This window comes from Bos javanicus, chromosome X (assembly GCF_032452875.1).
Source record: "Bos javanicus breed banteng chromosome X, ARS-OSU_banteng_1.0, whole genome shotgun sequence".
NCBI lineage: Eukaryota > Metazoa > Chordata > Mammalia > Artiodactyla > Bovidae > Bos > Bos javanicus.
Genome location: NC_083897.1, coordinates 109642069 through 109668910, shown reverse-complemented (window position 1 = coordinate 109668910; position 26842 = coordinate 109642069). Strand labels below are relative to the sequence as shown.

Here is a 26842-nt window from a genome sequence, read left to right as displayed (position 1 = left end):
TCTGTAACATAGGAGCCATAGTATTTACCTATATTTCAGAAAATTTGTTAATATTGAACAGCATAATATTTTTAATGATGCCTTATAAACTAAACTAGTATCCAGATTAAAAACATATATGTGTATATATATCCTTATGAGACATGTATATAGGATTAGAATGGATTTTTTAAATGCTTATGAAAACATGTGCTACAGATATGCACATAAAAAATCAATTGTATCCTTTTGTTGTTACACCTTTTCTTAGTCTCCAAGTTATATTTTATAGTATCCCACCTTCTTTTATTTCATCAGATATGGCATCATCCAAACGACTTACTTTGTTAAGATAACTGGTACCCTTTTGAAAGAGGGGGCAAAAGAACATATGGTGTATGTATGCCCCCTCCCCTTCTGAGGGGGGTGGGCAAAATAATGTATGGTTTAGGTGGAGATTTCAAGACAGAGTTCCAAGTATGTTTTGAGCTGCAAAAAAAAATTGAGATACATGGGTAACCTTTCAAGGTGAGTACTTTGGAGAGTATTCCATGTATTTATGCACAAAATCTGATTTTTAAATTTAAAATGTCTCTCATTATCTTTTTTTGTATCTTCATTTCACAATTTTGTTTACTGACAAATGTCCCACCAGCAGACCTGTAAGGAAACTGAAGTCTCTTTTAAGGAGTTAAGATAAAAGTCCCTGTGGATTTAACCATGAGATTATATTTGTTAAAATTCATCATATGGTCCTCTTTTCTCTTCTTCTAGGTTGATTCCATCATGTCAATTGGAAATTGAGCCAGAAGTTAATTTTGGGACATTGGTTGCCAGTAGTAAAGTGTATTGTAAAGAGATTAATATCATTAACCATGGCAGTGTGCCAGGTAAATACTTTCTATTCTATAAATTAACTTACACTTTTGGAAGAAAATTGATAATTTTTGAAATATATTGTTGTTGTTCTCTCACTCAGTGATGTCCAACTCTTTGTGACCCCATGGACTGCAGCACGCCAGGCTTCTCTGTCCACTATCTCCTGGAGTTTGCTCAAACCCGTGTCCATTGAGTTGGTGATGCCATCCAACCATCTCATGCTTTGTTGTCCCCTTCTCCTCCTGCCTTCAATCTTTCTTGTGCAATTAATGTATTCTATGATTTACCCTGCTCCTCAAAAATTAGGTCTGTCATTTGGAAAAGCTCAAAACTGAAGGTCCTTAAGTAGGATTACTATTTTAGAAACTGATAGGCAATATCAGGAAAGATGAATCTACATCCTTATGATTCTTATCAATATAACTTGACTCAGATGACTGATGACCTCCTTGAGTATAGACATAGAGTGGTATCATAGAAGTGACACAGTCCTTAGAGCTTTCCAGAAATAGAATCAGGGCCCAGTGCCTTCCAAGCTGTGTGATCTGGGATGAGTATCTTTAAGAACATTGAACTTAAGATTCCTCATTTATAAACTGACTAATAAAATATACTGTGGTTAATTATGTATGTACCAAAGGCTGTAATATGGCACTTGACTTATCACAGGTACTCAGGAAAGATTTGTTCTTTTTCTCTATCATATTCAACTTTGAATTCACATACTGATCCCTAGCAGGCTCTTACTAACATTTTGTTGAAAGAAAAAGTGCTTCTCTCTTCTCCATGAGGTTATTTCTAGAGATTCTTACTGTGACCTAACAGTTTGCGTAAAGGCATAGGGGTGTGTGTGTGTGTGCGTGCGTGCACACATGTGCTTGTGTCTGCATGACCACACACTCGTCATTGATATATAGTAGGCATACAATCACTTATCCTTTCATTCTCTTGATTGAATGGTCAGCATCTGAGATAAGACTAACATTTTTCTCAAGCTGAGATGAGGACAAGCTCCAGACAGGCAGTACATTTCTCTCTTGAGATTGCTTGTTGGGTACATGAAACAGGTCTTATATCTAAACCTGTCTTATACTTAGTGAGGGCATTCTCTGGGGCTGCTTGAATGAACAATGGAAATTATTAAGACAAAGGAACTCTGATACTTTACTGATTTCTTCCTGGGATATAAACAGATAAAACTGATAATTGTTCCTCACTGAGTGTTACTTATTTCACTTTCCATACTTTGTTTTTTAAATGATTGAATTTCTGAATTCTGTGAGATTGTGAAATATTAGGCTCATTTGTGCCTGACTCCAGTGTTAAGGATGAACTCTCTTATGGTGAGTTACTCTGGTCTAAATAGTCCTTTAGATCTGATTGTGGAGCAGTGATATGTAATTGATAGAATTTTATTTGTATTATTTTACTTTCCAAAATTTTTCATAACTGTTGTCCATTACAAATTCTTTAATGCTTTGATCATATCCTCTCTTTATTTTAAATTGATTCTAAATTGATTCTAACTTCTAGATTTTATTCTAAAATCTTACCAAATTGTACATTTATTACATATAAAAACTATAAGTAAAAAATATATGTTTGAATTTTAATTGACTATTTAATATTACTTTACTTAATAAAAGTACATATATGGACCTGAGTCCATACATTTTAGGAAGAGTAATTCACATTAACTTTTAGTATGTGTGCATGGTATTGTAGTTAATACTATTCTTGGTAAATTATAATTGAGTATTATGAAGTGTTAATTGCCATTACCTTACAAACTGAAACACATTGTTATCAGTGAAACACATTTTCTTTCTGCTGCCTTTGTCCCTCATTTTTGGAGATGAATATTTTTTTCTACCCTTATCAAAATTGATAGTATGTTTTATATTCACAGTAGCAAGTGCCCATAAAGTGTCATAAAGTCCTCATTACCCATAAGCACAATATATAAATATTCATGAGAATTATGTATTTTCATGAAGAAAAACACTTAAGCAGAAAATAGATTCAGCAACCAAAGATGATTTTAATAAAACTTTCCAAAAGGATTTTATGTGACAAATATTTTATAGTTTTAGAGTCAAAGATTAAGTGTTTACAAATACTCAGTGAAAGTGTTAGTTGCTCAGTCATGTCCTGCTCTTTGCAACCCCTTGGACTGTAGCCAGCCAGGCTCCTCTGTCCATGGAATTCTTCAGGTAAAAATACTGGAGTGGGTTGTCATTCCCTTCTCCAGAGGATCTTCCTGACCCAGGGATTGAACCTGGGTGTCCCACATTGCAGGCAGATTCTTTACCATTCGAACCACCAGCGAAGCCCTTATATATACTTAAGAGAACATCAAAAAGCCACATTCGGCAAGTTCATGACTTATATAGCTGTGTTTTCTCTCTGTGGTACTCTCACTGAGATAGATACTAGAGTTTATCTATGTAACAACTTCATGATGTTTTATGTTAATAATCTATTGCTGCTGCTGCGTTGCTTTAGTCATGTCCGACTCTGTGCAGCCCCATAGATGGCAGCCCACCAGGCTCCCCTGCCCCTGGGATTCTCCAGGTAAGAACACTGGAGTGGGTTGCCATTTCCTTTTCCAATGCATGAAAGTGAAAAGTGAAAGTGAAGTCGCTCAGTCATGTCCGACCCTTCACGACCCCATGGACTGCAGCCCACCATGCTCCTCCATCCATGGGATTTTCCAGGCAAGAGTACTGGAGTGGGGTGCCATTGCATTCTCTTTAATAATCTACTATGGAGTAACTATCCATGGATTTAGCTGCATGTTGTCAAATACATTTTGTTGTATTGCCTCTTGTAAGAATGTTTGCCTAACTTACCAAGTAGTGCTTATCTTTTCACTTTGAAAAAACATAGTTTAGTCTTTAAGATGTTTCTAATATTAGTGTTTTGTGCTTTGGTAAACTCCGTTTCCTCGTTTATGTTTTTATTGTTTCTTAGTTTTTAATCATTGAAGATAGAAAAAAAATCTTAGCATTTTTTGAATTGCAGTCATTTCCCTCTTCCCCTCTTGAATCTTTGGGTAGTTTTTCTACTACCATGTTATTATGTGGAATAGTTTTAAAAGTCCATAGAGTGATCTTTACACACCATTTCTGGATTTCACCGGCTACCTTGGTTTATTTTACCACAAATATATGACCTTTCTCTTGCTCTTAATGCCTGCTGCCTCTCTTCCCCTGATCATCAGCATCATCTCTCTACATCACTATCTAGAAAAGCCTAGCATCATCTCTAAAGCAGGAAATTTGCTGAATTGAATCAGACCCAGAAGTGGTCCTAAGAATCCTCTCTTACCCAGAGAAGCACCCACTACTTATTCTCAGTGTACTTTTTGTTTGTTTGTTTTCTTGGAAATCCATGCCATGAGATTTCAACATACTTTTCATGTGTGACACAGTGTTGGGCATATACTAAGCATTCAGTGAGCATTCATTTAATTGATTTGACCCAGAGTGAGGTCTTCCAGAGTCCAAATCTTGGTTACAGTATTAACTGGCTGGGAAGCCCTGGGCAAATAATTTATACTTCCTGAATATTCATTGCCTCACTTATACGTTAGGGATAAACGTAATACCTTCCTTGTATAATTGTGGTGATGATTAATAAAATGCTTAACACACTCTCTGACATACATTAAATGTTCAATAAATACAGTTGATGTTAGGATTATTCTTTTTCTCCATCTTCCTTAATTCTCTTGTGGAGCGCTGTTCCTTTTCTCAGTACGTTAGAAGTGAGTGTTCCTTAGCATTTGTCATGAACCCTCATGTTTTCTCAGTCACTCTGCTCTCCCTGGGCAATCACTTCCATTCCTTTTACTTAACTGATGTCTATACAAGACTGCATTTATTTCAGGTTTTTCAGACTTAACATGTCTAAAATTAAACTACTCAACTTCTCCCCCAAAGTTCTCTGTTTCTGTTTTTCATTGAATGTCACCACCATGTAGATGGCCAAGTCAAAAATTTGGCAAAATCCTTGACATCTACCTCCTTTTCACCCTCTACCCCCTTACTGAGTCAATTATTAAATCATGTCTATCCACATCCTTATGTCAGTAATCCTATTTTTCTTTGTCCCATTGTCACTTTTTTTTTCTTTTTACAACAGGTCATCATCTTTTTTTGCCTTATAATATCAACCTAAATTATTTCTCTGAAGTCTCTTCTTATCTGCTTGTAGTTCATTCTCCACACATTGGCCAATTTCATATCTTTAAAAAAATGAAAATTTGATGACAAAAATTCTGTCTGTAACATCTTTGCTTCAATGACATCCTTCTCCTAGGATGATGTCCTTGCTCCTGTTGTTAACATTAAAAAATAAAACAGTCAAATATTTCATTATTACTGATGGCATTAAAGTTAAATAAGATGCAGTTGTGTTTGTGTACTCACTATTTTAATATATTTAAAAGATTCAACAATGTTCTTTTGTTAGGGGTTGTTCCTGGATAAGCTTTTGGACCATTGACTTTAGACTCAGCCTTAACTGAACTTATATAGTTTTATTTCCTTGGAGAACTGAGTCAATGATACTTGTTTATTTGTAATGGATATAATTTTACAGATTTTTGCCTTATATTATGATAGAAGAAGTAAATATTTATGTCCTTACCATGTATCTAAAAATTATTGGATTAACACATTTTGTTACTGTGAGTTTGTTTACCTTTTTTCATCAGGTCATTTCTGGACTTAAAGTTTTATTATTTTTTTATATTTTCAGTACTTTTATTATGCTAATATTTTCATTATCCTAAGTTAAATGAATAATTTTGGAAAATGTCATCAAATGTGATGTAAAACTGCTAAGTTAGAGATCTTCAAAGTTGTTTATGTGGGCAGAATGCTCATTTGTGTTAATATTGTATAGTGATATCAAAGAAACTCATGACTGGCTGCTTCCCATTTGTTGGACATTTTGAGCAGTGCTTGGTGTTAGGCACTATGTGGTGTGCCAGGACTACAGAGATGAAAAGGAGATGGTTTCTGATATAGACTGCATGCTCTAATATAGGCACCCGACATTACCATAAACTGTGGACCATTTCTGCTTTCAGAATAAGAAATATTTGTGCCCTCCTTCTCATATGCTTTTTTATTCTAGAAATTCATTCCTTTCACCCTTTTCCTCTGTGAACTACATTAACTACATAATGAGTGGTAGTGGTGGCTATAAGTATAAGCCCTGTGGTCAGAAACATCCAGGTGAAAATCCCAGCTCTATTAGTTATTAGCTGTAGTAGTCAACTATTGATGTGGAAGGAGCCATGCCATAATTCTGTAGCTTAAAAAAGCAATATTCTTTCCTGGAGAACTCCATGGACAGAGGACCCTGGCAGTCTACAGGCCATGGGGTTGCAAAGAGTTGGACTAATGCTTTTGTGCACATTAGCAGGAACTTGACTAAACTGGGTGACTCTGCTTCAGGTTGAGGCAGCCAGGCTGATCTGTTACTAACTGCAGGTCTGGGAGTCAGTTGGGTGGCTCTCTCTGCTCCACACTTGCTCCTTATGGGGCATAGGCCAAAGGGACAGCAGTTTCTCAAAAGAAACACTTTGAATGGTAAGAGAGCAGGAGAACATCTGGGGTTGGAGCTGTCTTGTCACTTCTAGCTCCATGCTATTGGCCAAAGTGAATCACATGATCAGGCCCAGTCAAGGGGTAGGAAAACATACTTAATCCATGGGAGTGTGACATTAAGCATGCAGAGAAGATTGAAGAATTGGAGTTGATCATCTAATCTGTCATAATTGTGTATTTTTGGACAAGTGACTTGACCTATCTAAGTATCTATTTCCTTATTTATAAAATGGAGGTAATGCTTGAGCCTGTATCACTGATTTCATTTTGAGGACTAAGTAGAATAACATATGCATAGCTCTTAGCATGAGTGTCTGAGCAAAGTAAGCAGACAGTATATTTTAGCTATTGGTGAGGGTTGAGTCTTAACAGTAGACTGAAATTTATTGGATGACCCTGGAGACTGAACTTACAATCAAAGCTGTGATTCTTGGTCCACAGTAGACCATATACTCTGTAATGTGTGTCTGTCCCCTACTAAGTGAGTGAATGTTAACATCATAAGGATCCAAATGTAAACCATCTGCTCTCATTCTCCTTAGGTATCTTTAAAACAGAATACCAGGGCCAACTATCCATTGTCATTTTTCCAACCAGTGGTGTTGTGCAGCCCAAGTCATCAGTGGTTATTAAAGTGGATTTCTGTGCAGACCAGCCCATAGTTGTAAACGAATTGGCAAAGTGAGTATATACTATGGTTCTTAATTCTAGTGTAGTGCTTGATAGTTTCCTGTTTCTCTTTTCATATATGCCTGTTGTCTTTGAATGTATGTTAGCTTCTTTGACTTTGAGTCAGCATTCATTCATTGAGTATCTGCTGTTTGCCAAGTACTAGAGCCTTAAAAAATGGGAAGAACTGGAGAATGGCATATGGGTACACCTAGTAGGAGCTCCTAGTTTGAATTTTGTGGGGGTGAGGGAATGGATCAAGAAAGAGCTCCACTAAGGAGGTAGTAGTTGAATGAAACACCTGTTGTTGAGTAGAAATTGGCCAGCAAAGAGCAGTGGTGTGATTTGGGCTGAGTGTGTGTGTGCGTGTGTGTGTGTTTGTGTGTAGGAGAGGTGGATATTGGTGATGGGAGAAGGTTAGAGGAATGATTTCAGGCAGAGCAGGTAGAAGATGACTTTCTAGAGGTTAATAGACAGTGTTACACATCTTGAGATCTGAGGCAAAGAGATGGAGGTGAGGAGTGATGAAACCAGAAAAACAGAATGGTACAGGGTCCAGTTAAGTACCTTATAGGAAAGCTTTTTTTTTTTTTTTTGGCTATACTTCTCAGTTCATTAGCAGGATATGCAGTCAGTATAGTGAGTCACCACTAGTATTAAAACAATGATATAGAAAACATCAGAATGCATCTCACATACTAAATTCAAATGGCATTTTGTAAAACTTGTTTCATGTGTATGTGTGTCTGTGTGTGTATGTATTTTGCATTGCAGTGTACAATACATTTCTCACTGAAAGCTACAGCTCAAAAAAAATGTTTGAGAAACAGTCGTGAGCCCTGATACAAACTTAGATTTTATTGTAAAGGCTGTGGAATCTCAGGAAAGTTTTAGGATGGGGTGTCCTAATTAGTTTTCATTTTAGAAAGCTCACATTAATAGCAGTGTACAAAATCAAGGAGTACAGATGTGGAGTGGATAGCCTGACTAGAAACTATAATAGTAAGGCAGAAGAGAAATAATGAAGGCCTCAGCTAAGATACAGTTTGGGAATATGGAGAGAAGTGTGCAGAATGGAGGTATGTTATGGAGGTATGTTTGACTAGATTTAGTAACTGGTTATAGAAAGACAAAGTAAGAGGAGGTTCAGGTCTGTGGTAGAAGATCTTGACTCCAGTTGTAACGTTGGAATTGATTTGCTTTGCAGAATCCTTTGGAGCCTATTAGATTTACTTATATTGAGTCCCATAAAAATTTTTGGTCTAGGTATATTGCTTTGAGAGTTGTTAGTTCATAAATTGTAGATGAAGCATGAAGTGTTAAAAATAACTTTGAGAAAGAGAGTAGAGTATAAAAGAGTAGGAGAGAAACAGCATTATTCATGGAATTTACAAAATACTCAAGTCTTATGAGAATAAGAAGGTAGAGTCTAAATAAGTTGAAGGAAAAGCATGAAAGTATGGTGTCAAGAAAGCTAAGTGAGGGGAGATGTGTAAAGACATGGTATGAACCATGCCCAGTGTAACAGAGATAGAGTGTAATTTAAAGACTTTGGTGATGGCTGTGTTTTGGTCATTGATTTGTGCTATCTGATGGGGCAAGATTCAAAAGGATTGCGTTTATGCCAGAGAGGGATAAATGTAAGGTAAAGGAAGTTTCAACAGTAAATTCAGATTAGTCTGAAAAATGAAGTTTTATGAGGGGAGATATTCATTTCAGCAAATAAGTGGAGTTTTGCCAAGATACTTTGCTTCATAGAGAATTGGGTTATTAGGATGAAGATGAAGTTGGTGAGTGGACTTGTGGAAATGGGATGATTAGAAAAGAATCTCAGAATTCTAGAACTAGAGGTGGCCATATAAATCCTTCTATATAACTCTAGTATTTAAAGAATAATTGGTGATATAGAAATATCAATAAATTTTTTTAGGTCAATTCATGCAGTTATTTTCCATCTTTGTTGTTTCCCGGAGACAATAAATTAGGTTGCACATATGCCATTCTACTGTGCAAGTTCAGACAGACAGAAGGACATGACAGTCTCTGTCACATACGTGAAAGGAACTTCCTTTAGGTCTTTGAATTTTAATTATAATGTGATTTTATAAAATTTCTGTTTATATAAACATTTAGGAGAAAAAGTGTATAGAATTCTAATTAAAATATATATGTATAATTCATTATCTTGTAGAGTGAGTTTGCAAGATCGTCCAGACGTATTCTTGAATATCAGAGCTCATGTGGTTGAGCAGATTATTGAATTATTAAACATAAATAATGATAAAAAGTTGGAATGCATTAGCTTTGGTTCTGTTTTCTTTGGAACGTCAAAGATTGAACGTGCACTTCTGTACAATAATAGCCCAGAACCTATAAACTGGGTAGCCATAATGCAAGATGATTCCGTTGGAGAAGAATTGGTAAGTAAATAATGGAACGGAGGAAGATCAGGTATTATGTTTTGAAACAGATTGTTTTGAACTTACTAATAACCAACAAGCTGCTTAATTAATCTAAAAATGTTTTAACGTGAAGATATGATTTCATTTCATGTGTTTCCAAGGGTGACCTCAAAAAGTTTAGTAAATCAACCTGACCTTGATAGTAATAGACGGGTATTAATATATCTTAGTGGCTAATTGTGGGGGTTTATGTTCTCATCAATTTTTCAATAGTTCTTTAAGTTTTATGAGGTGCCTTGATCAAATTTACACATGTTTCTTTAAAGACATACATATTCTCTATATCTAGCCTCTGGAATTTCAATAATTATTTTATGACCACATTTTAAAATACTTTTTGTATATTTGCCTTAATATTCTTTTATTTCTGATTTTATATTACAGGGTACAAATATTAAACAAAGAACAGATGTTGCTTTAAATAATCTCACCTACTTAAGGAAAATAAAGAGCATAGATATTACCACAATTATCTCCTGTGTTCCTAATGAAGGGAGGTTACTACCTTATCAAAAGAGTTTAATTTCATTTTGTTTCAGCCCAAAGTAAGCAAAAATTAATTTCATTATGGTGTTATTGATCAATGGAAAGTATATTAATGGTACATTCATCAGATTGATTTTAATAGTAAAACTTGGCAGAAGGCACAAATTGGATTTTTCTTACTATGGTTCTAAATATTTCTAACATGGTTAACATTATTTCCAATATTTAAAAATGTTTGTAAACACCTTCAGCTCAGTTCAATTCAGTTCAGTCGCTCAGTCGTATCTGACTCTTTGCGACCCCATGAATTGCAGCACACCAGGCCTCCCTGTCCATCACCAACTCCCAGAGTTCACCCAAACTCATGTCCATCGAGTCAGTGATACCATCCAGCCATCTCATTCTCTGTCGTCCCCTCCTCCTCCTGCCCCCAATCCCTCCCAGCATCAGGGTCTTTTCCACTGAGTCAACTCTTCTCATGAGGTGGCCAAAGTAAACACTTTAGTTTAAATTAAAAATCTCTCCAGACCTTGTGGAAATGAGATGGTGAAAGTTTGGGGTTGCTTTGAATTGTGCCCACAGACCAGTCTGTTCTACCAAGACCTTACTGTCCTTCCAGAAATAGTCACGCAGTGGCTAGGAGCATGGAGTTTGTTGTAGATGCCTTCAGAGAGGATGCAGTGCTCCTGCCAGGGCCAAATACTTAGACTGAATATCAGAAATATTAAGCCTTTCGTAGCTGCTGGGATCAACCATACTTGGTTGCAAAAATTCATACAAATGTTTAGGACTTTTGCCAATGTGTAGTTTTCCCTGTGCTTGGTTTGGTTATTTAGTTTGAAAAATATAATTGACAATGCTGTTTTAAATATACAGTAGCAATTGCAGGTACACTTGAGAGATTGTAGTGTATGACAATAACTGATCCAGTTGTCAGTATGTTGACCTTTGTAAGAAGGCAATGTTTAATGTATTTCTCTCTGTGACAACCGGGTCACTTGGTGATACCAATTGTCTGATGAAGACTGAGTTGTGGTTTAATTTAAGGAGAGTAATAAATCAAGTAGTTGTTCTATTTGTACAATCTATAATTGCCTTATTAATCATCCCTTCATGCAGGAAATTTCTTTGGTGAATCTGTAAGATTCTGTTTAATACACAATCTTTGAAATTCTAAATGTTCTTTTCATGGCAATATGTTCATTTTATTTGAAAGTCTAGCATGAACTGAGAAATAAATATGATTTGTAGTCTTAAAGGTGTTCTCAATATGCTATTTGAATTCCTATGTAATATTTCACATCAACCTTCTGTGTATATATATGAGTATCCAGTGCTAAAAAGCTGAGCTCTAGGTAAGGCAATGGAGAAGGCAATGGCAACCCACTCCAGTACTCTTGCCTGGAAAATCCCATGGATGGAGGAGCCTGTTGGGCTGCAGTCCATGGGGTTGCGAGGAGTCGGACACGACTGAGCGACTTCACTTTCACTTTTCACTTTCATGCATTGGAGAAGGAAATGGGAACCCACTCCAGTGGTCTTGCCTGGAGAATCCCAGGGATGGGGTAGCCTGGTGGGCTGCTGTCTATGGGGTCGCAGAGAGTCGAACACGACTGAAGCAACTTAGCAGCAGCAGAAGCAGCAGGTAAGGCTTGTGTCAGGGCACAAGCCTGTGACATAACCCATCTGTGTCTCTGGTCCTACTTCCTTTCTTCTCATCTTTCCTTTGCTTTTCTCCTCTGCCAATATTTGGCTGTTACCAAATCCTGTTCTCCAAATTGCCTTTTCTCCTCTAACAAGAATGTGGCTAGAAATATATGCTTAGTTCATGGGAGGACACAGATATGTACCAGAGATTTGCAATTACACCCGGGTTGTAGGAAGGACCACTATAGAGACTTGAACAGAGACCTTAGTTAGCAATGAAGTTTGCCTGGAAAGAAAATCCTTTACACAAAAAGTGGCAAGAGTTTGACAATTTAGTATATTTGAATCCCACTTATCTTGCAAATATCATCATGAACTCAGTGTTTTTGACTTCACATATATGAGTATGAGCTTCTTTTGCAAGTCTCAGTATCTTGTGAGGTAATTTTGGAAAATGGATCACACTTATCTTTTTATTGCTGAATTCCATCTGTGTAGATTTAGGTATTGGGTTGATATTCCCTTTTGAGAGATTAATAAAATGTGTCATCTTTGCTTTAGAAATAATTGATTGTAATTTTTTCACAGGCTAATCATTGATGTTCAAAAGAATGATCCTTCACATAGGCAAGACTATGCTGTTTTTTTGAGATTTGAGTCTGTAGCAAGTAAAGATGGGTTTTTGAGAGATGATAATCAAATCATCAAAAGTAAGTGTGAAATGAACATTATCATCAAATATATAGCTGTTTAAATTCTTTAAAAGTTTGGACAGCAATATATATAGAGGCAATTTAATGAAATGTATAATTATTGATTAGAATGAAAATGCAAACATTCGAGAGACCTTAACATGTCTTCTGTGAAACATTGAGAAAAGTCATCCTCAGAATCATTTATATAATAATTTTCCAATTTAAAAGTTAAATGACTTAATTATTTTCAGATAACAGTAGATAAACATGGTGATGTAGAGTTAAAGAAATAAAATAAAAACAAAAAACAACCTTGTTTCTTTTCTTCGTAAGCCTAGATTTTCTCTTAGAGATTAATATAGGAACAAACGATCTATTTCATTTTTAGCAAGCCTTTAGCTCTCTTAGAATCTACATAAAGTAACAGTCAAAGAATAAGGCCTAGAGTTCTAGTATCAATAAAAGGATGCAGTATCTTGTTATAGGATATTCATAAGTGCATGTGCTTTGTAGGTCACATGTAAAAATGCAGTGAACTCTGTACATTTCAGGTAATGTTGGATGAGTTGCAGTGAGTAAAATGGAATTGAAGTTCAGTTTAGCAAGAAAGATCAAAGAGAAAATAAAAATATAGGCAGATGAGTGATGAAATCCAGAAAGATGACCATGGCAAGATAAGAGTCTAGAAGATTTGTGTGTTGGTATGAGTGATGTCATTGAGCAGAGTTGAACAGTGTTCCTAGGGCATAAATTGATTGCTTTGTTACTATTTATGCTATAGTTGATGATACTGAGCTCTGTCTGCTGACCATAGACAGAACATTTATTCTAGGCTTTCAAGTTAATCTAGTTTTCAAAGGCTAGAGATAGAGATGCTAGGTTTGCCTTAGAATCTTGGATTGGCTAGTAAGAGTATGAGTGAAGAAATATAAACCCTATTTTTGGCATTCTAGTTGTAATACTTTCTCTGCAAAACTATTCTTTCACTCAATCAAAGCCCTCATTTCATAGTGACTACCTTCTTTTCTAGTACTCTATCTCCAAAACTTCATATTTACATTGTTGCTCAGCTTATATTCCATTGTTCATAATTTTATTCACTTTCCCCCAAGTATATGTAAACCTCTTGGCTCAACTCCCACTGTGGCTGAGTGGAAAACCTCTAATCTGATTCAATTCAACTCTCAGCCTACTCCAGGGCTGCACCTCAGAAGCTAAATGGGCCAGTGAAAAACACAAAACCATTAATCCCAACTGAGTCCTGGTATTTGCCATTACTACTACATTCCTCCACTCATTCACTTTCTCCTGATCTGAGATTAGTATTCACCCAGCTTCTCTTCTCTCCTGACAACCCCAGTCCTTCCTTCTTCATCTTCACTCTAAGCTGACAAATACAATAAGTGACCTAATAAGACATTTCCACTTGGATTTCTACCAGATGTCTCAAAATTAACATGTCCAAAAAGAACTATTGGTTCCCCATAGCCTGTCCCTCCTGAAGTCTTTCCTGCCTCAAAAAATGACTTCATTTCTTACGTCACTTCATTCCATTTCATTCCATCACTTCAGTTGCTTATGCCAAAAACCTTAGCATCATCATTTATTGTGTTCAATCTCCAATTCTACTGCAGTCAGTCAGCAAATTTTGTTATCTCTACAGTCAAAAGTATATCTTATGTCGGATCTTTTCTTACCATTCTTCTACTACTCTTCTGCAGCCATACTTCATTCCTAAGGGTTCCCCCCCCCCTTTTTTTTTTGAGCATGCCAAGTCATTCCTACATTAGAGTCTTTGTATTTGCTGTTTGCTGTATTTAGAATAGACTTAAAAAATTTTTTTCCCATGATTTTCTTCCAGGGTCCTTTATATCTTTGCTCACATCTCCCTATCAATTCTTTTTGGAGTTCCCAATATAAATGAGCATCCCCAAGACATTGTACTCTGTCTCACCTTACTTTACCTATTTATTTTATTGTCAGTGTCAGCTCACTAGAATGTAAAATCCATAAGAGCAAGGACATCACCTGTTTTATTCACTACTGTACTCCCAAGGTCTAGAAAAATACTGACACAGAGAAGGCATTCAGTAACTTTGTTGAATGAAAGATTGAATTAGATACCCATGTCTCATCAAGTCTTTCAGATGACACTCTTTGGACTGAGCAAATATATTCTGGGTTCCCAAAACACTTTTAATATTAACAAACTATTATTGCTTTTATAGGTGGCTCATTTCAGAAAATAGAATTAGCCCTGACAGGCTCAGGACTTCCAGTCTTACTACAGTTTGATCCTGGAAGGATTCTTAATTTTGCACCTTGTTTCATGGGTGGACATTCAGAGATTCATTGTGTTATGCAAAATCGATCCAAATCCCTTCCTCTGATGTACCACTTTAAAAAAACTGCACATTTTAAAATTGATCCTCAAAAGGGCAAGATTGATGAAGGATGTATACAGGTAAGATTATCATTCTATGTTTCACATGCTTTAAATATTTTAAAGTTGACTAAAAAGCCATGCATAGGATTAAAACCTACATTTGTTGTACCAGTGTTTAGAAATTTAATCTCTTTTGTGGCCTGGTTATGAATACTTTTGTATTGGTGAAAGTCAAAGTGAAGTCGCTCAGTTGTGTCCGACTCTCTGCGACCCCATGGACTGCAGCCTACCAGGCTCCTCTGTCCATGGGATTTTCCAAGCAAGAGTGCTGGAGTGGGTTGCCATTTCCTTCTGCAGGGGATCTTCCTGACCCAGGAATTGAACCTGGGTCTCCCACATTGCAGGAAGACACTTTACCGTCTGAGCCACCAGGGAAGCCTGTATTGGTTTGTATCGGTACTTGTACAATATTCGTAATTATTTCTTACCTGCCTTTCATGTGCCAAAAAAAAAAAAAACCTGTAGAGAAAGCAAAGAAGTGCAAAACAGTTCTGCTTCTATGGATTTTTTTTTTTTTTTTCTGAGAGAGTATTTATTTATGTGCCCAGGATGTTGACCCCTAAACTTAAATATCCAGCACGGAGCTTTGACCCTCTCTCACAAGGGTGGATCCAGGCATGGTCCTGGAGCCCATGTCTAGGGCACTGGAACCCAGGGACCAGAGGCAGGAAGCCTCTGAGCCAGCGGCTGCTAATAGCAGCAAATGGTGAAACAGTGATGGGAACCAGGCCCTCTTCCCCATCCCAAGAGCTGAGGATGGTTGGCCAAGCTTGAGTGCACACGTGTAGGGGAAATGGAAGTCCAGTGCCATGTGCAGAGGCTGCAGCCTGGTTTCCGGCCCCAGTGCCAGGAGAGAGGTGGTGGCGGCAGTTTTGCCACCAAGAGGCCCAGGTCTATGCACTCCTGTGAGGCGAGGCGGTAGGGGGAAAGCAGGCACTAGAGTCTGAGGACTTGCTGAGAGATGCATCCTCCCAGGCCAGCTCTTAAGAGGCTGGTGTGGAAAGTGCCCTGCAACTACCGTTCATGGGCACCGTGCATCGGGGGCACAGTGAGGGGTGGGGGAGTCGAGGCTGGCGTAGAGTTCAAGAAGAATGCCAAATGTCTTAAAACAGATCTGTAACAAGGTGATATAGAACCTCCAGCCAGATAGAAAGGTCTGCCAAGATGGCAACGTATGAGCCAGACCATGAAGGTTGAGTTGAATTTTCAAATGGAAAACAAAATGCTTAATTGGCGGAGGCCTTGTAGAGCTATCGATGCAGAGCACAGAAGTTGAATGCCAAGACATACCTGTGAGCACTAAGGACAGCTTGTGGATGTCGGGTTTGCTTTTTCTCACTACTCAGACAGTTCTGTCCCAGACCCTCTGCCACTTGTTTTTTGTTTGTTTTGTTTTAAGTAAACTGTTATTGGAATGTAGCCACTCTTATTTGTTACCTATTGTCTATAGCTGCTTTCATGCTACAAGGGCAGGTTAAATGGTTGTGAGTTGTATGGTTCATAAAGCCTAAATAGTTACTGTCTGGTAATTAACAGAAAAAGTTTGCTGAGTCTTGCTCTAAACACCATTAGACAGGAGTGGTTTGTTTCACCTCAGGTTCTTACTTTATCATCTTTACTCCGATGCATAGTGATATGGTTCATAAAATTATTGATGGAAGCTTTCTCCCAGTTGCAATCAAGAGCTATTGCATACATGTTTAAATGCATGTAGTTCATATGTATGAGCTTCCCTGGTAGCTCAGCGGTTAAAGTGTCTGCCCGCAACGCGGGAGACCTGGATTCGATCCCTGGGTTGGGAAGATCCCCTGGAGAAGTAAACAGCAACCCGCTCCAGTATTCTTGCCTGGAGAATACCGTGGAGGGAGGAGCCTGGTGGGTTACAGTCCACTGGGTCCCAAAGAGTTGGACACGACTGAGCGACCTCACTTTTGCTCTCATATGTATAACTCTTCCTGCTTCATTAGAATGACACTCCCTCCCCCCATTTTCAATAGAGCTAATTAGTCTTCAGAGAATAACACATGCTAACCACCTTATGCAAAACATTTTCTTTAAAAAAAAAAATTTTTCTTTTTAATGGCTACTTAGACTAAGCACAGCACAGCACAGAGACTTCCTTCAGTCTGTCTCTTGACCTTACCAGCGTAATTCATTTTCTCCAGTAACCTGCATATCTTTCAAAACGTAGCTGATTTTCTCTGATCAGAGAAGCTGGCAAGGATCACAGGAATCACAGGAATCAATTTTTCTTAGCAGCCAGCTCCGAGTGTTAAAGAGTTTGAAGCTGAAAGACCGATTATCAATTTCCTACAGAAGTGCTTTACACAAGGAAGAGAGAGTGGAGATGGAAGTTGAGAAAGCCTAGTGAGAGGAACAAAATGAGTGAAAGATTTTAAAATAGCAGTGTTTTAGAAAAAAATTGAAAATAATAGCCCAAAGAAAATAAAGGCTCTGGTGAATATATAATGTGGGAGCATATGTCCTACATCCTTTTGATACTTTACTTTTGCTAGTTGAAATAAGATGTTTCAGAACTTATCACAGCATCCAACTTCAATTTTGATTAGGATTATCTTAGGAATGGGCCAAGTACCAAGGAAACAAGAAAAATATTACAGCATGAAATATATAGAGGGAAATGATAGTAATAGGCTATTTTTAAGTTTGTGTGTATATGTGTGTGTGTAAGTCGCTTCAGTCATGTCCGACTCTTTGCGACCCAATGGACTGTAGCCCACCAGGATCCTCTGTCCATGGAATTTTCCAGGCAAGAATGCTAGAGTGGGTTGCCATTATCCACGGAATATTCCCAACCCAGGTGTTGAACCTGTATCTCTTATGTCTCCTGCATTGGCAGTCGTGTTCTTTACCACTAGTGCCACCTGTTCAGTTCCGTTCAGTCGCTCAGTCATGTCTGACTCTTTGTGACCCCAAAGACTGCAGGATGCCAGGCTTCCCTGTCCATTACCAACACCCTGAGTTTACTCAAACTCATGTCCATCAAGTCGGTGATGCCATCCAACTATCTCATCCTCTGCCATCCCCTTCTCCTCCTGCACTCAATCTTTCCCAGCATCAGGGTCTTTGCAAATGAGTTAGCTCTTTGCATCAGGTGGCCAAAGAATTGGAGTTTCAGCTTCAACATCAGCCCTTCTAATGAATATTCAGGATTGATTTCCTTTAGGATGGACTGGTTGGATCTCCTTGCAGTCCAAGGGACTCTCAAGAGTCTTCTCCAACACAACAGTTCAAAAGCATCAATTCTTCCACACTCAGCATGCTGTATAGTCCAGCTCTCACATCTATACATGACTACTAGAAAAACCATAGCCTTGACTAGACGGACCTTTGTTGGCAAAGTAATGCCTCTGCTTTTTAATATGCTGTCTAGGTTGGTCATCACTTTTCTTCCAAGGAGTAAGCGTCTTTTAATTTCATGGCTGCAGTTACCATATGCAGTGATTTTGGAGCCCCCCAAAATGAAGTCTGCCACTGTTTCCACTGTTTCCCCATCTATTTGCCATGAGGTGATGGGACCAGATGCCATGATCATAGTTTTCTGAATGTTGAGCTTTAAGCCAACTTTTTCACTCTCCTCTTTCACTTTCATCAAGAGGCTCTTTAGTTCTTCTTCACTTTCTGCCATAAGGGTGGTGTCATCTGCATATCTGAGGTTATTGATATTTCTCCCGCCAATCTTGATTCCAGCTTGTGCTTCATCTAGCCAAACATTTCTCATGATGTACTCTGCATATAAGTTAAATAAGGAGGGTGACAGTATATAGCCTTGACGTACTCCTTTTCCTATTTGGAACCAGTCTGTTGTTCCATGTCCAATTCTAACAGTTGCTTCCTGACCTGCATACATATTTCTCAAGAGGCAGGTCAGGTGGTCTGGTATTCCTATCTCTTGAAGAATTTTCCACAGTTTGTGGTGATCCACACAGTCCAGGGCTTTGGCATAGACAATAAAGCAGAAATAGATGATTTTCTGGAACTGTCTTGCTTTTTTGATGCTCCAACCGATGTTGGAAATTTGATCTCTGGTTCCTCTGCTTTTTCTAAAACCAGCTTGAACATCTGGAAGTTCACAGTTCGCATATTGCTGAAGCCTGGCTTGGAGAATTTTGAGTATTACTTTACTAGCGTTTGAGATGACTGCAGTTGTGTGGTAGTTTGAGCATTCCTTGGCATTGCCTTCCTTTGGAATTGGAATGAAAACTGACCTTTTCCAGTCCTGTGGCCACTGCTGAGTTTTCCAAATTTGCTGGCATATTGAGTGCAGCACTTTCACAGCATCATCTTGCAGGATTTGAAATAGCTCACCTGGAATTCCATCATCTCCACTAGCTTTGTTCATAGTGATGCTTCCTAAGGCCCACTTGACTTCACATTCCAGAATGTTTGACTCTAGGTGAGTGATCACACCATTGTGATTATCTGGGTCGTGAAGATCTTTTTTGGATAGTTTCTCTCTGTATTCTTGCCACCTCTTCTTAATATCTTGTGGTTCTGTTAGGTCCATACCATTTCTGTCCTTTATCGAGCCCATCTTTGCATGAAATGTTCCCTTGGTATCTCTAATTTTCTTGAAGACATCTCTAGTCTTCCCCATTGTATTGTTTTCCTCTATTTCTTTGCATTGATCACTGAAGAAGGCTTTCTTATCTCTCCTTGCTATTCTTTGGAACTCTGCATTCAAATGGGTATATCTTGTCTTTTCTCCTTTGCTTTTGGCTTCTCATCTTTTCACAGCTTTTTGAAAGGCCTCCTCAGACAGCCATTTTTCTTTTTGCATTTCTTTTCCTTGAGATGGTTTTGATCCCTGTCTCCTGTACAATGTCACAAATCTCTCTCCATAGTTCATCAGGCACTGTATCAGATCTAGTCCCTTTAAATCTATTTCTGATTTCTACTGTATAATCGTAAGGGATTTGATTTAGGTCATACCTGAATGGTCTAGTGGTTTTCCCTAGTTTCTTCGATTTAAATCTGAATTTGGCAATAAGGAGTTCATGATCTGAGCCACAGTCAGCTCCTGGTCTTGTTTTTGCTGACTGTATAGAGCTTCTCCATCTTTGGCTGCAAAGAATATAATCAATCTGATTTTGGTGTTGACTATCTGGTGATGTCCATGTGTGGAGTCTTCTCCTGTGTTGCTGGAAGAGGGTGTTTGCTATGACCAGTGCGTTCTCTTGGCAAAACTCTATTAGCCTTTGCCCTGCTTCATTCTGTACTCCAAGGCCAAATTTGCCTGTTACTCCAGGTATTTCTTGACTTCCTACTTTTGCATTCCAGTCCCCTACAATGAAAAGGACATCTTTTTTGGGTGTTAGTTCTAGAAGGTCTTGTTGGTCTTCATAGAACCGTTCAACTTCAGCTTTTTCAGCATTAGTGGTTGGGGTATAGACTTGGATTACCTTGATATTGAATGGTTTGCCTTAGAGATAAACAGAGATCATTATGTCATTTTGGGGATTGTACCCAAGTACTGCATTTAGTACTCTTTTGTTGACTATGATGGCTACTCCAATTCTTCTAAGGGATTCTTACCCACAGTAGTAGATATAATGGTCATCTGAGTTAAATTCACCCATTCCAGTCCATTTTATTTGGCTGATTCCTAAAATGTCGATGTTCACTCTTGTCATTTCCTGTTTGACCACTTCCAATTTGCCTTGATTCATGGACCTGACATTCCAGGTTCCTATGCAATATTGCTCTTTACAGCATCGGACCTTGCTTCCATCACCAGTCACATCCACAACTGGTGTTGTTTTTGCTTTGGCTTGGTCTCTTCATTCTTTCTCAGAGAAGGTAATGACACCCCACTCCAGTACTCTTGCCTGGAAAATCCCATGGACAGCGGAGCCTGGTGGGGTGCTGTCTATGGGGTTGCACAGAGTCGGACACAACTGAAGTGATTTAGCATCAGCAGCAGCTTCATTCTTTCTGGAGTTATTTCTCCACTGATCTCCAGTAGCATATTGGGCACCTAGGAACCTCGGAAGTTCATCTATCAGTGTCCTATCTTTTTGCCTTTTCATACTGCTCATGGGGTTCTCAAGGGAAGAATACTGAAGTGGTTTGCCATTCCCTTCTCCAGTGGACCATGTTTTGTCAGAACTCTCTACCATGACCCGTCCATCTTGGGTGGCCCTACATGGCATGGCTCATAGTTTCATTGAATTAGACAAGGCTGTGGTCCATGTGATCAGTTTGGTTAGTTTTCTGTGATTGTGGTTTTCAGTCTATCTGCCCTCTGATGGAGAAGGATAAGAGGCTTATGGAAGCTTCCTGATGAGAGAGACTGAGGTGGAAACTGGGTCTTGTTCTGATGGGCAGGGCCATGCTCAGTACATCTTTAATCCAATTTTCTGTTGATGGGTGGAGCTGTGTTTCCTCCCTGCTATTTACCTGGGGCCAAACTATGGTGGGAGGTAATGAAGATAATGGCGACCTCCTTCAAAAGGTCCCATGCACGCACTGCTACACTCAGTGCTCCCTACCCTGCAGCAGGCTACTGCCAACCCACGCCTGCACTGGAGACTCCTGGACACTCACAGGCAAGTCTAGGTCAGTCTCTTGTGGGGTCACTGCTCCTTTCCCTGGGTCCTGGTGCACATAAGGTTCTCTTTGTGCCCTCCCAGTTTATTTCCCAGTCCTGTGTAAGTTCTGGTAGCTCTATGATGGGGTTAATGGCAACCTCCTTGAAGAGGGCTTATGCCATACCCACGTCTGCTGCACCCAGAGCTCCTGCCCCTGCGGCAGTCCACTGCTGACCCATACTTCTACAGGAGATGCTCAAACACAGTTCTGTCTCAGTCTCTGTGGAGTCCCCGGGTCCTAGTGCACACAAGGTTTGTTTGAGCTCTCTGAGCGTCTCTGGCAGGAATAGGGTTTGATTCCAAATGCAAATTCGCCCCTCCTACTGTCTTGCTGGGGCTTCTCCTTTGCCCTTGTGCGTGGGGTATCTCCTCACAACCACTCCAGCAAAGTGCAGCCACCTGGGAAGACTTTTAATTTATGGTAGGAATAAAATTAGTTACAGTTGATTAGGGATGGGCTGTCCCTAGTGGTTATGTTGAGAAAATATGTAGGATGGCCAACAATTTAAGTGGACGCCATATGAAAATGTTAATTCAGTTTGAGTGTAGAGGGCATATCTGAGTGTTTAGAGAAGATACATGGATGAGAGTTGATAAATATGTGGGTGAAGAGATAATGAATCACTGTTGAGAAAGGAACATTTAAAGAGGGTGTAGTAAAGGGTCTTTCCTTTCATATTACATCAATTTTTTTTCTGTTCACATAGGTTTTTAATTTCTGTAATGCAAGACAGACCTGAAGTATATTTGCCACTTAAATTTTGGTCAGCATATAATCTTCTGGGCATAGAAAGGAATATATACTTATATATATCTCTGAAACCAATTTGGAAATTTCACATTGAGTGGGACTCCTGGGAACTCCCTATGCTATATAAAATTTTCAAACTCAAAAAATCCCATCAGTTCAGTTCAGTCGCTCAGTCGTGTTCGACTTTTTGCGACCCCATGAATCACAGCATGCCAGGCCTCCCTGTCCATCACCAACTCCCGGAGTTCACTCAGACTCACGTCCATCGAGTCAGTGATGCCATTCAGCCATCTCATCCTCTGTCGTCCCCTTCTCCTCCTGCCCCCAATCCCTCCCAGCGTCAGAGTCTTTTCCAGTGAGTCAACTCTTCACATGAGGTGGCCAAAGTATTGGAGTTTCAGCTTTAGCATCATTCCTTCCAAAGAAATCCCAGGGCTGATCTCCTTCAGAATGGACTGGTTGGATCTCCTTGCAGTCCAAGGGACTCTCATAGCTGATAGTTAATTTCCTAACACAATTTTTGGGGCTTCCCTGGTGGCTCAGAGGTTGAAGCATCTGCCTGCAATTTGGGAGATCTGGGTTTGATCCCTGGGTTAGCCCTCTACATTTGTAGATTTCTTGAGCAGTTATAAGTTTCAAATTAATAAAAAATGAATGTAAGAAATGTAGGGGACACTGGAGAACTATGACTTCCACAGGCTGGTCAACTAGCCTCCAAGTATTTGGAAGTATGGTAAAATTATTATTTTCCTTTAATACCAACTGTATTGAAGCATCATTCACATACCATAAAATTTACTCACTTAAAGTATACAATTCAGTGGTAATTAGTGTATTCACAGAATTGCGTGACTATTAGCACTGTCTAATTTCACAATGTTAGCATCACCCCAAAGAGAAACAGTGTCCTTTAGTGGTCACTCCCCCTGCTCCCCATTCCTCAGCCCCTGATAACCACTAATCTCATCTATCCCTGTAAATTTTTCCTGTTCTTGACATGTCATATAAATATAGTCATATAGTATGTAGACTTGTTTCTGGTTTCTTTCATTTAGCATAATATCTTCAAGATTCATCAATGTTGAAATATCAGTAACCCATTGCTTTTTATGGCCAAGTCATATCCCATGGTATGGCTATACTACCTTTTGTTTATCCATTCATCAGTTGATGGCCATTTGAATTGTTTCTACCTTTTGGCTGTGGTGAAGAATGCTGCTATAAACATTCATATGAAAGTTTTTATATGGATAAGTTTTCTTATGTATGTAGTTTTTACTATAGAAACAAAGTGTAATAAAACAAAGGGGGAACTTTAAAACTTTGAATACAGATCAAGGTGCTCTGAGGAATGTAGCAGTAAATATACAGTTTATAATTATCCCACACATTCCCAGTTTTATGCTCAATGTTATTTGTCCTCAGCTTTATTGAGGTACAATTGACAAATAGGAATAAGGTGCACATGGGTTGGGAAGCTCCCCTGGAAGAGGGCATGGCAACCCACTCCAGTATTCTTGCCTGCAGAAACCCCATGGACAGAGAAGCCTGGTGGGCTGCAGTCCATAGAGTTGCAGAGACAACTGGAGTGACTTAGCATGCATACATGCAGCGTGCACAATTGTTTTGATAAATGTGTACATTTTGAAATGATCAGCACAGTTAATCTAATTAACATATTCATCACCTCAAATTTTAAATCTTGATTTTATGGTGAGAACATATAAGATTTACCCTCTTCGTAAACTGCAGGTATGGTATTGTTCCCTATAGTCATCAATATAGTAGTCAACAATATAGTATTGTTCACTATAGTCATCAGGCTGTACATTAGATCTCCAGAATTTACTCATCTTGAGCAACTGAAACTTTGTACTCTTTTGACGAACATCTCCTTATTTCCACCCCCCTCCACCCCCGGCCCCAGGCAGCCACCATTCTACTCTGTCCTTCCAACAGTTTGACTATTTTAAACTCACATATATTTCACATGTAAAATTCATGTAATATTTGTCTTTCTGTGTCTGGCTTGTTTCATTCAGAATAATGTCCTTCGAGTTCATCCATGTTGTCAGCAATGGCAGTATTTCCTTCTTTTTTAAGGCTGAATGACATTCCACTGTATGTGTACCATATCTTCTTTATTCATTCATTGATGAACATTGAGGTTATTTTTGATTCTTGGCTATTGCAAATAATGTTGCAATGAACATGGGAAAGCAGATATTTCTTGGAGATATGGATATCATTTCCTTTGGATATATGCTTAGAAGGGGGATTCCTGGGTCATATGGTAGTTCTATTTCTAATCTTTTTGAGATGTCCTCATACTATTTTCCCTAATTGCTGTCTAATTGCTGTATCAGTTTACATCCCCACCAACAACAAACACCAAAAAAGGCTCCTTTTTCTTCATAACCTCAGCAATGTTTGTTATCTGATTTTTTTTGATACAGGTGGGATGTAATAGCTCATTGAGGTTTTGGTTTGCATTTCCCTGATGATTGGTGATGTTGAGCACCTTCTCTTATACCTTTTGCCATTCATATGTCTTCTTTGGAGACATGTGTATTCAAGTGCTCTGCCCATTTGTTTTTTTTCATTATAAAGTGTTCCATATCTTATTCATTTAATCTCTTTTGATATTTGTGTGGCTTTCAGCATTTTGATATAACCAGAGCTCTAAACATACATCTTTTCACATTTTTGCTAGTAATATATTACGAAATTCTTTTCTAGGTTCCATTTTTTCCTTTTTCTTTTTTTTAAATTTATTTTTAATATAAATTTATTTATTTTAATTGTAGGCTAATTACTTTATAATATTGTATTGGTTTTGCCATACATCAACATGAGTCTGCCACAGATGTACACATGTTCCCCATCCTGAACCCCCTCCCACCTCCATCCCCATACCATCCCTCTGGGTCATCCCAGTGCACCAGCCCCAAGCATCCTGTATCATTCTGCCTGTTTTTTAACCGGGTTATTAGTTTGCTTTTGATTTGTAAGTGTTCCTTATATATTCTCCATATTAACCCTTTATCACATATATGGTTCACAAGTATTTTTTCCCATTCTGTAGGATGTCTCTTCACTATATGGACTGTTTCTTTTGCTGTGCAAAAGCTTTTTAGTTTGATGTAGTCTTGTCTATTTTTCACTTTTGTTACATGTGCTTTGGAAGTCTTATCCAAAAAATTGTTCTCAAGACCAAATATGTGATGTTTCATGGCAAAGGAGTTGTGCATAGTTGGACATAGTGATTGATCCTTTGTGTCCATTGCTGCTGCTGCTGCTGCTAAGTCACTTCAGTCGTGTCTGACTCTGTGCGACCCCATAGACGGCAGCCCACCAGGCTCCCCCGTCCCTGGGATTCTCCAGGCAAGAACACTGGAGTGGGTTGCCATTTCCTTCTCCAATGCATGAAAGTGAAAAGTGAAAGTGAAGTGGCTCAGTCGTGTCTGACTTTGTGACCCCATGGACTGTAGCCTACCAGGCTCCTCTGCCCATGGGATTTTCCAGGCAAGAGTACTGGAGTGGGGTGCCATCACCTTCTCCTTGTGTGTGTTACTGAATTCAATTTGATAGTATTTGGTAGAATTTTGCACATATATTCATAAAAGACATTAGTCTGTAGTTTTCTTGAATGCCTTTTTACATTAGAGTGAAACTGGTATCATGGAAGGAGTTAGAAAATGTTATCTTTAATTTTTGAAATACTTTGTGAAGAACTGGTGTTCATTCTTCTTTAAATGTCCAGTAAAAGTCACCATCAAATCCATCTGATTCTGGACTTCTCTTTGTCAGAAGTTTTCAGATTTCTGTTTCAATCTCTAGTTATCCTATGGCTATTCAGATTTTCTGTTTCTTCTAGAACCATGTTCAGAAGTTTGTGTCTTAGGATTTGTCCATGTCATCTAGGTTATCTAATTGGTTGGCACGTGATTATTTATTGTTTTATTATTCTGTCATATTCCTTTTTATTGATGTAGAGTGGTAGTGATATCCTTTCTTTTATTCCTGATTTTAAGAAGTTGAGTTTTTGCTGTTGTTGATTGTGGCTTGGTGAGTCTAGCTCAAATTTTTTTCAATATCGTTAATCATTACAAAGACATAGTTTCAGGTTTGTTGATTTTTCTCCATTGCTTTCTAGTCTCTATTTCATGGTTATTCCTTTCCTTTTGTTTGCTTTGTTTACTTCCTTTTGCTCTTCTTTTTTCTATTTCCTAAAATGGAGGTTAGGTTATTGATGAAAGGCCTTTATATTTTTTTTAATATTTATGCTTACTGCTATAAATCTTGGAGAAGGCAACGGCACCCCACTCCAGTACTCTTGCCTGGAGAATCCCAGGGACAGAGGAGCCTGGTAAGCTGCAGTCCATGGGGTCGCTAAGAGTCAGACATGACTGAGCGACTTTACTTTCACTTTTCACTTTCATGCATTGGAGAAGGAAATGGCAACCCACTCCAGTGTTCTTGCCTGGAGAATCCCAGGGACGGGGGAGCCTGGTGGGCTACCGTCTATGGGGTCACACAGAGTCGGACATGACTGAAGTGACGCAGCAGCAGCTATAAATCTACTTCTAATCACTT

At 38.6% G+C, this 26842-nt stretch overlaps 1 protein-coding gene across 4 annotated transcripts in view; it reads left to right on the top strand.

The window, feature by feature from the left end:
- The window catches only part of CFAP47 (cilia and flagella associated protein 47), a 485875-nt gene that overhangs the window by 7806 nt on the left and 451227 nt on the right, over positions 1-26842 (top strand). For 3 of the 4 annotated variants that reach the window (XM_061410459.1, XM_061410458.1, XM_061410460.1), the window contains 6 exons: positions 754-869; positions 7022-7160; positions 9340-9568; positions 9995-10155; positions 12332-12453; positions 14667-14902. In XM_061410459.1, coding sequence (XP_061266443.1) covers positions 754-869; positions 7022-7160; positions 9340-9568; positions 9995-10155; positions 12332-12453; positions 14667-14902 — 1003 coding nt within the window. Of the gene's footprint in view, positions 1-753; positions 870-7021; positions 7161-9339; positions 9569-9994; positions 10156-12331; positions 12454-14666; positions 14903-26842 lie in introns of those variants that run through there. The other variant, XM_061410461.1, reaches the window with a different exon arrangement.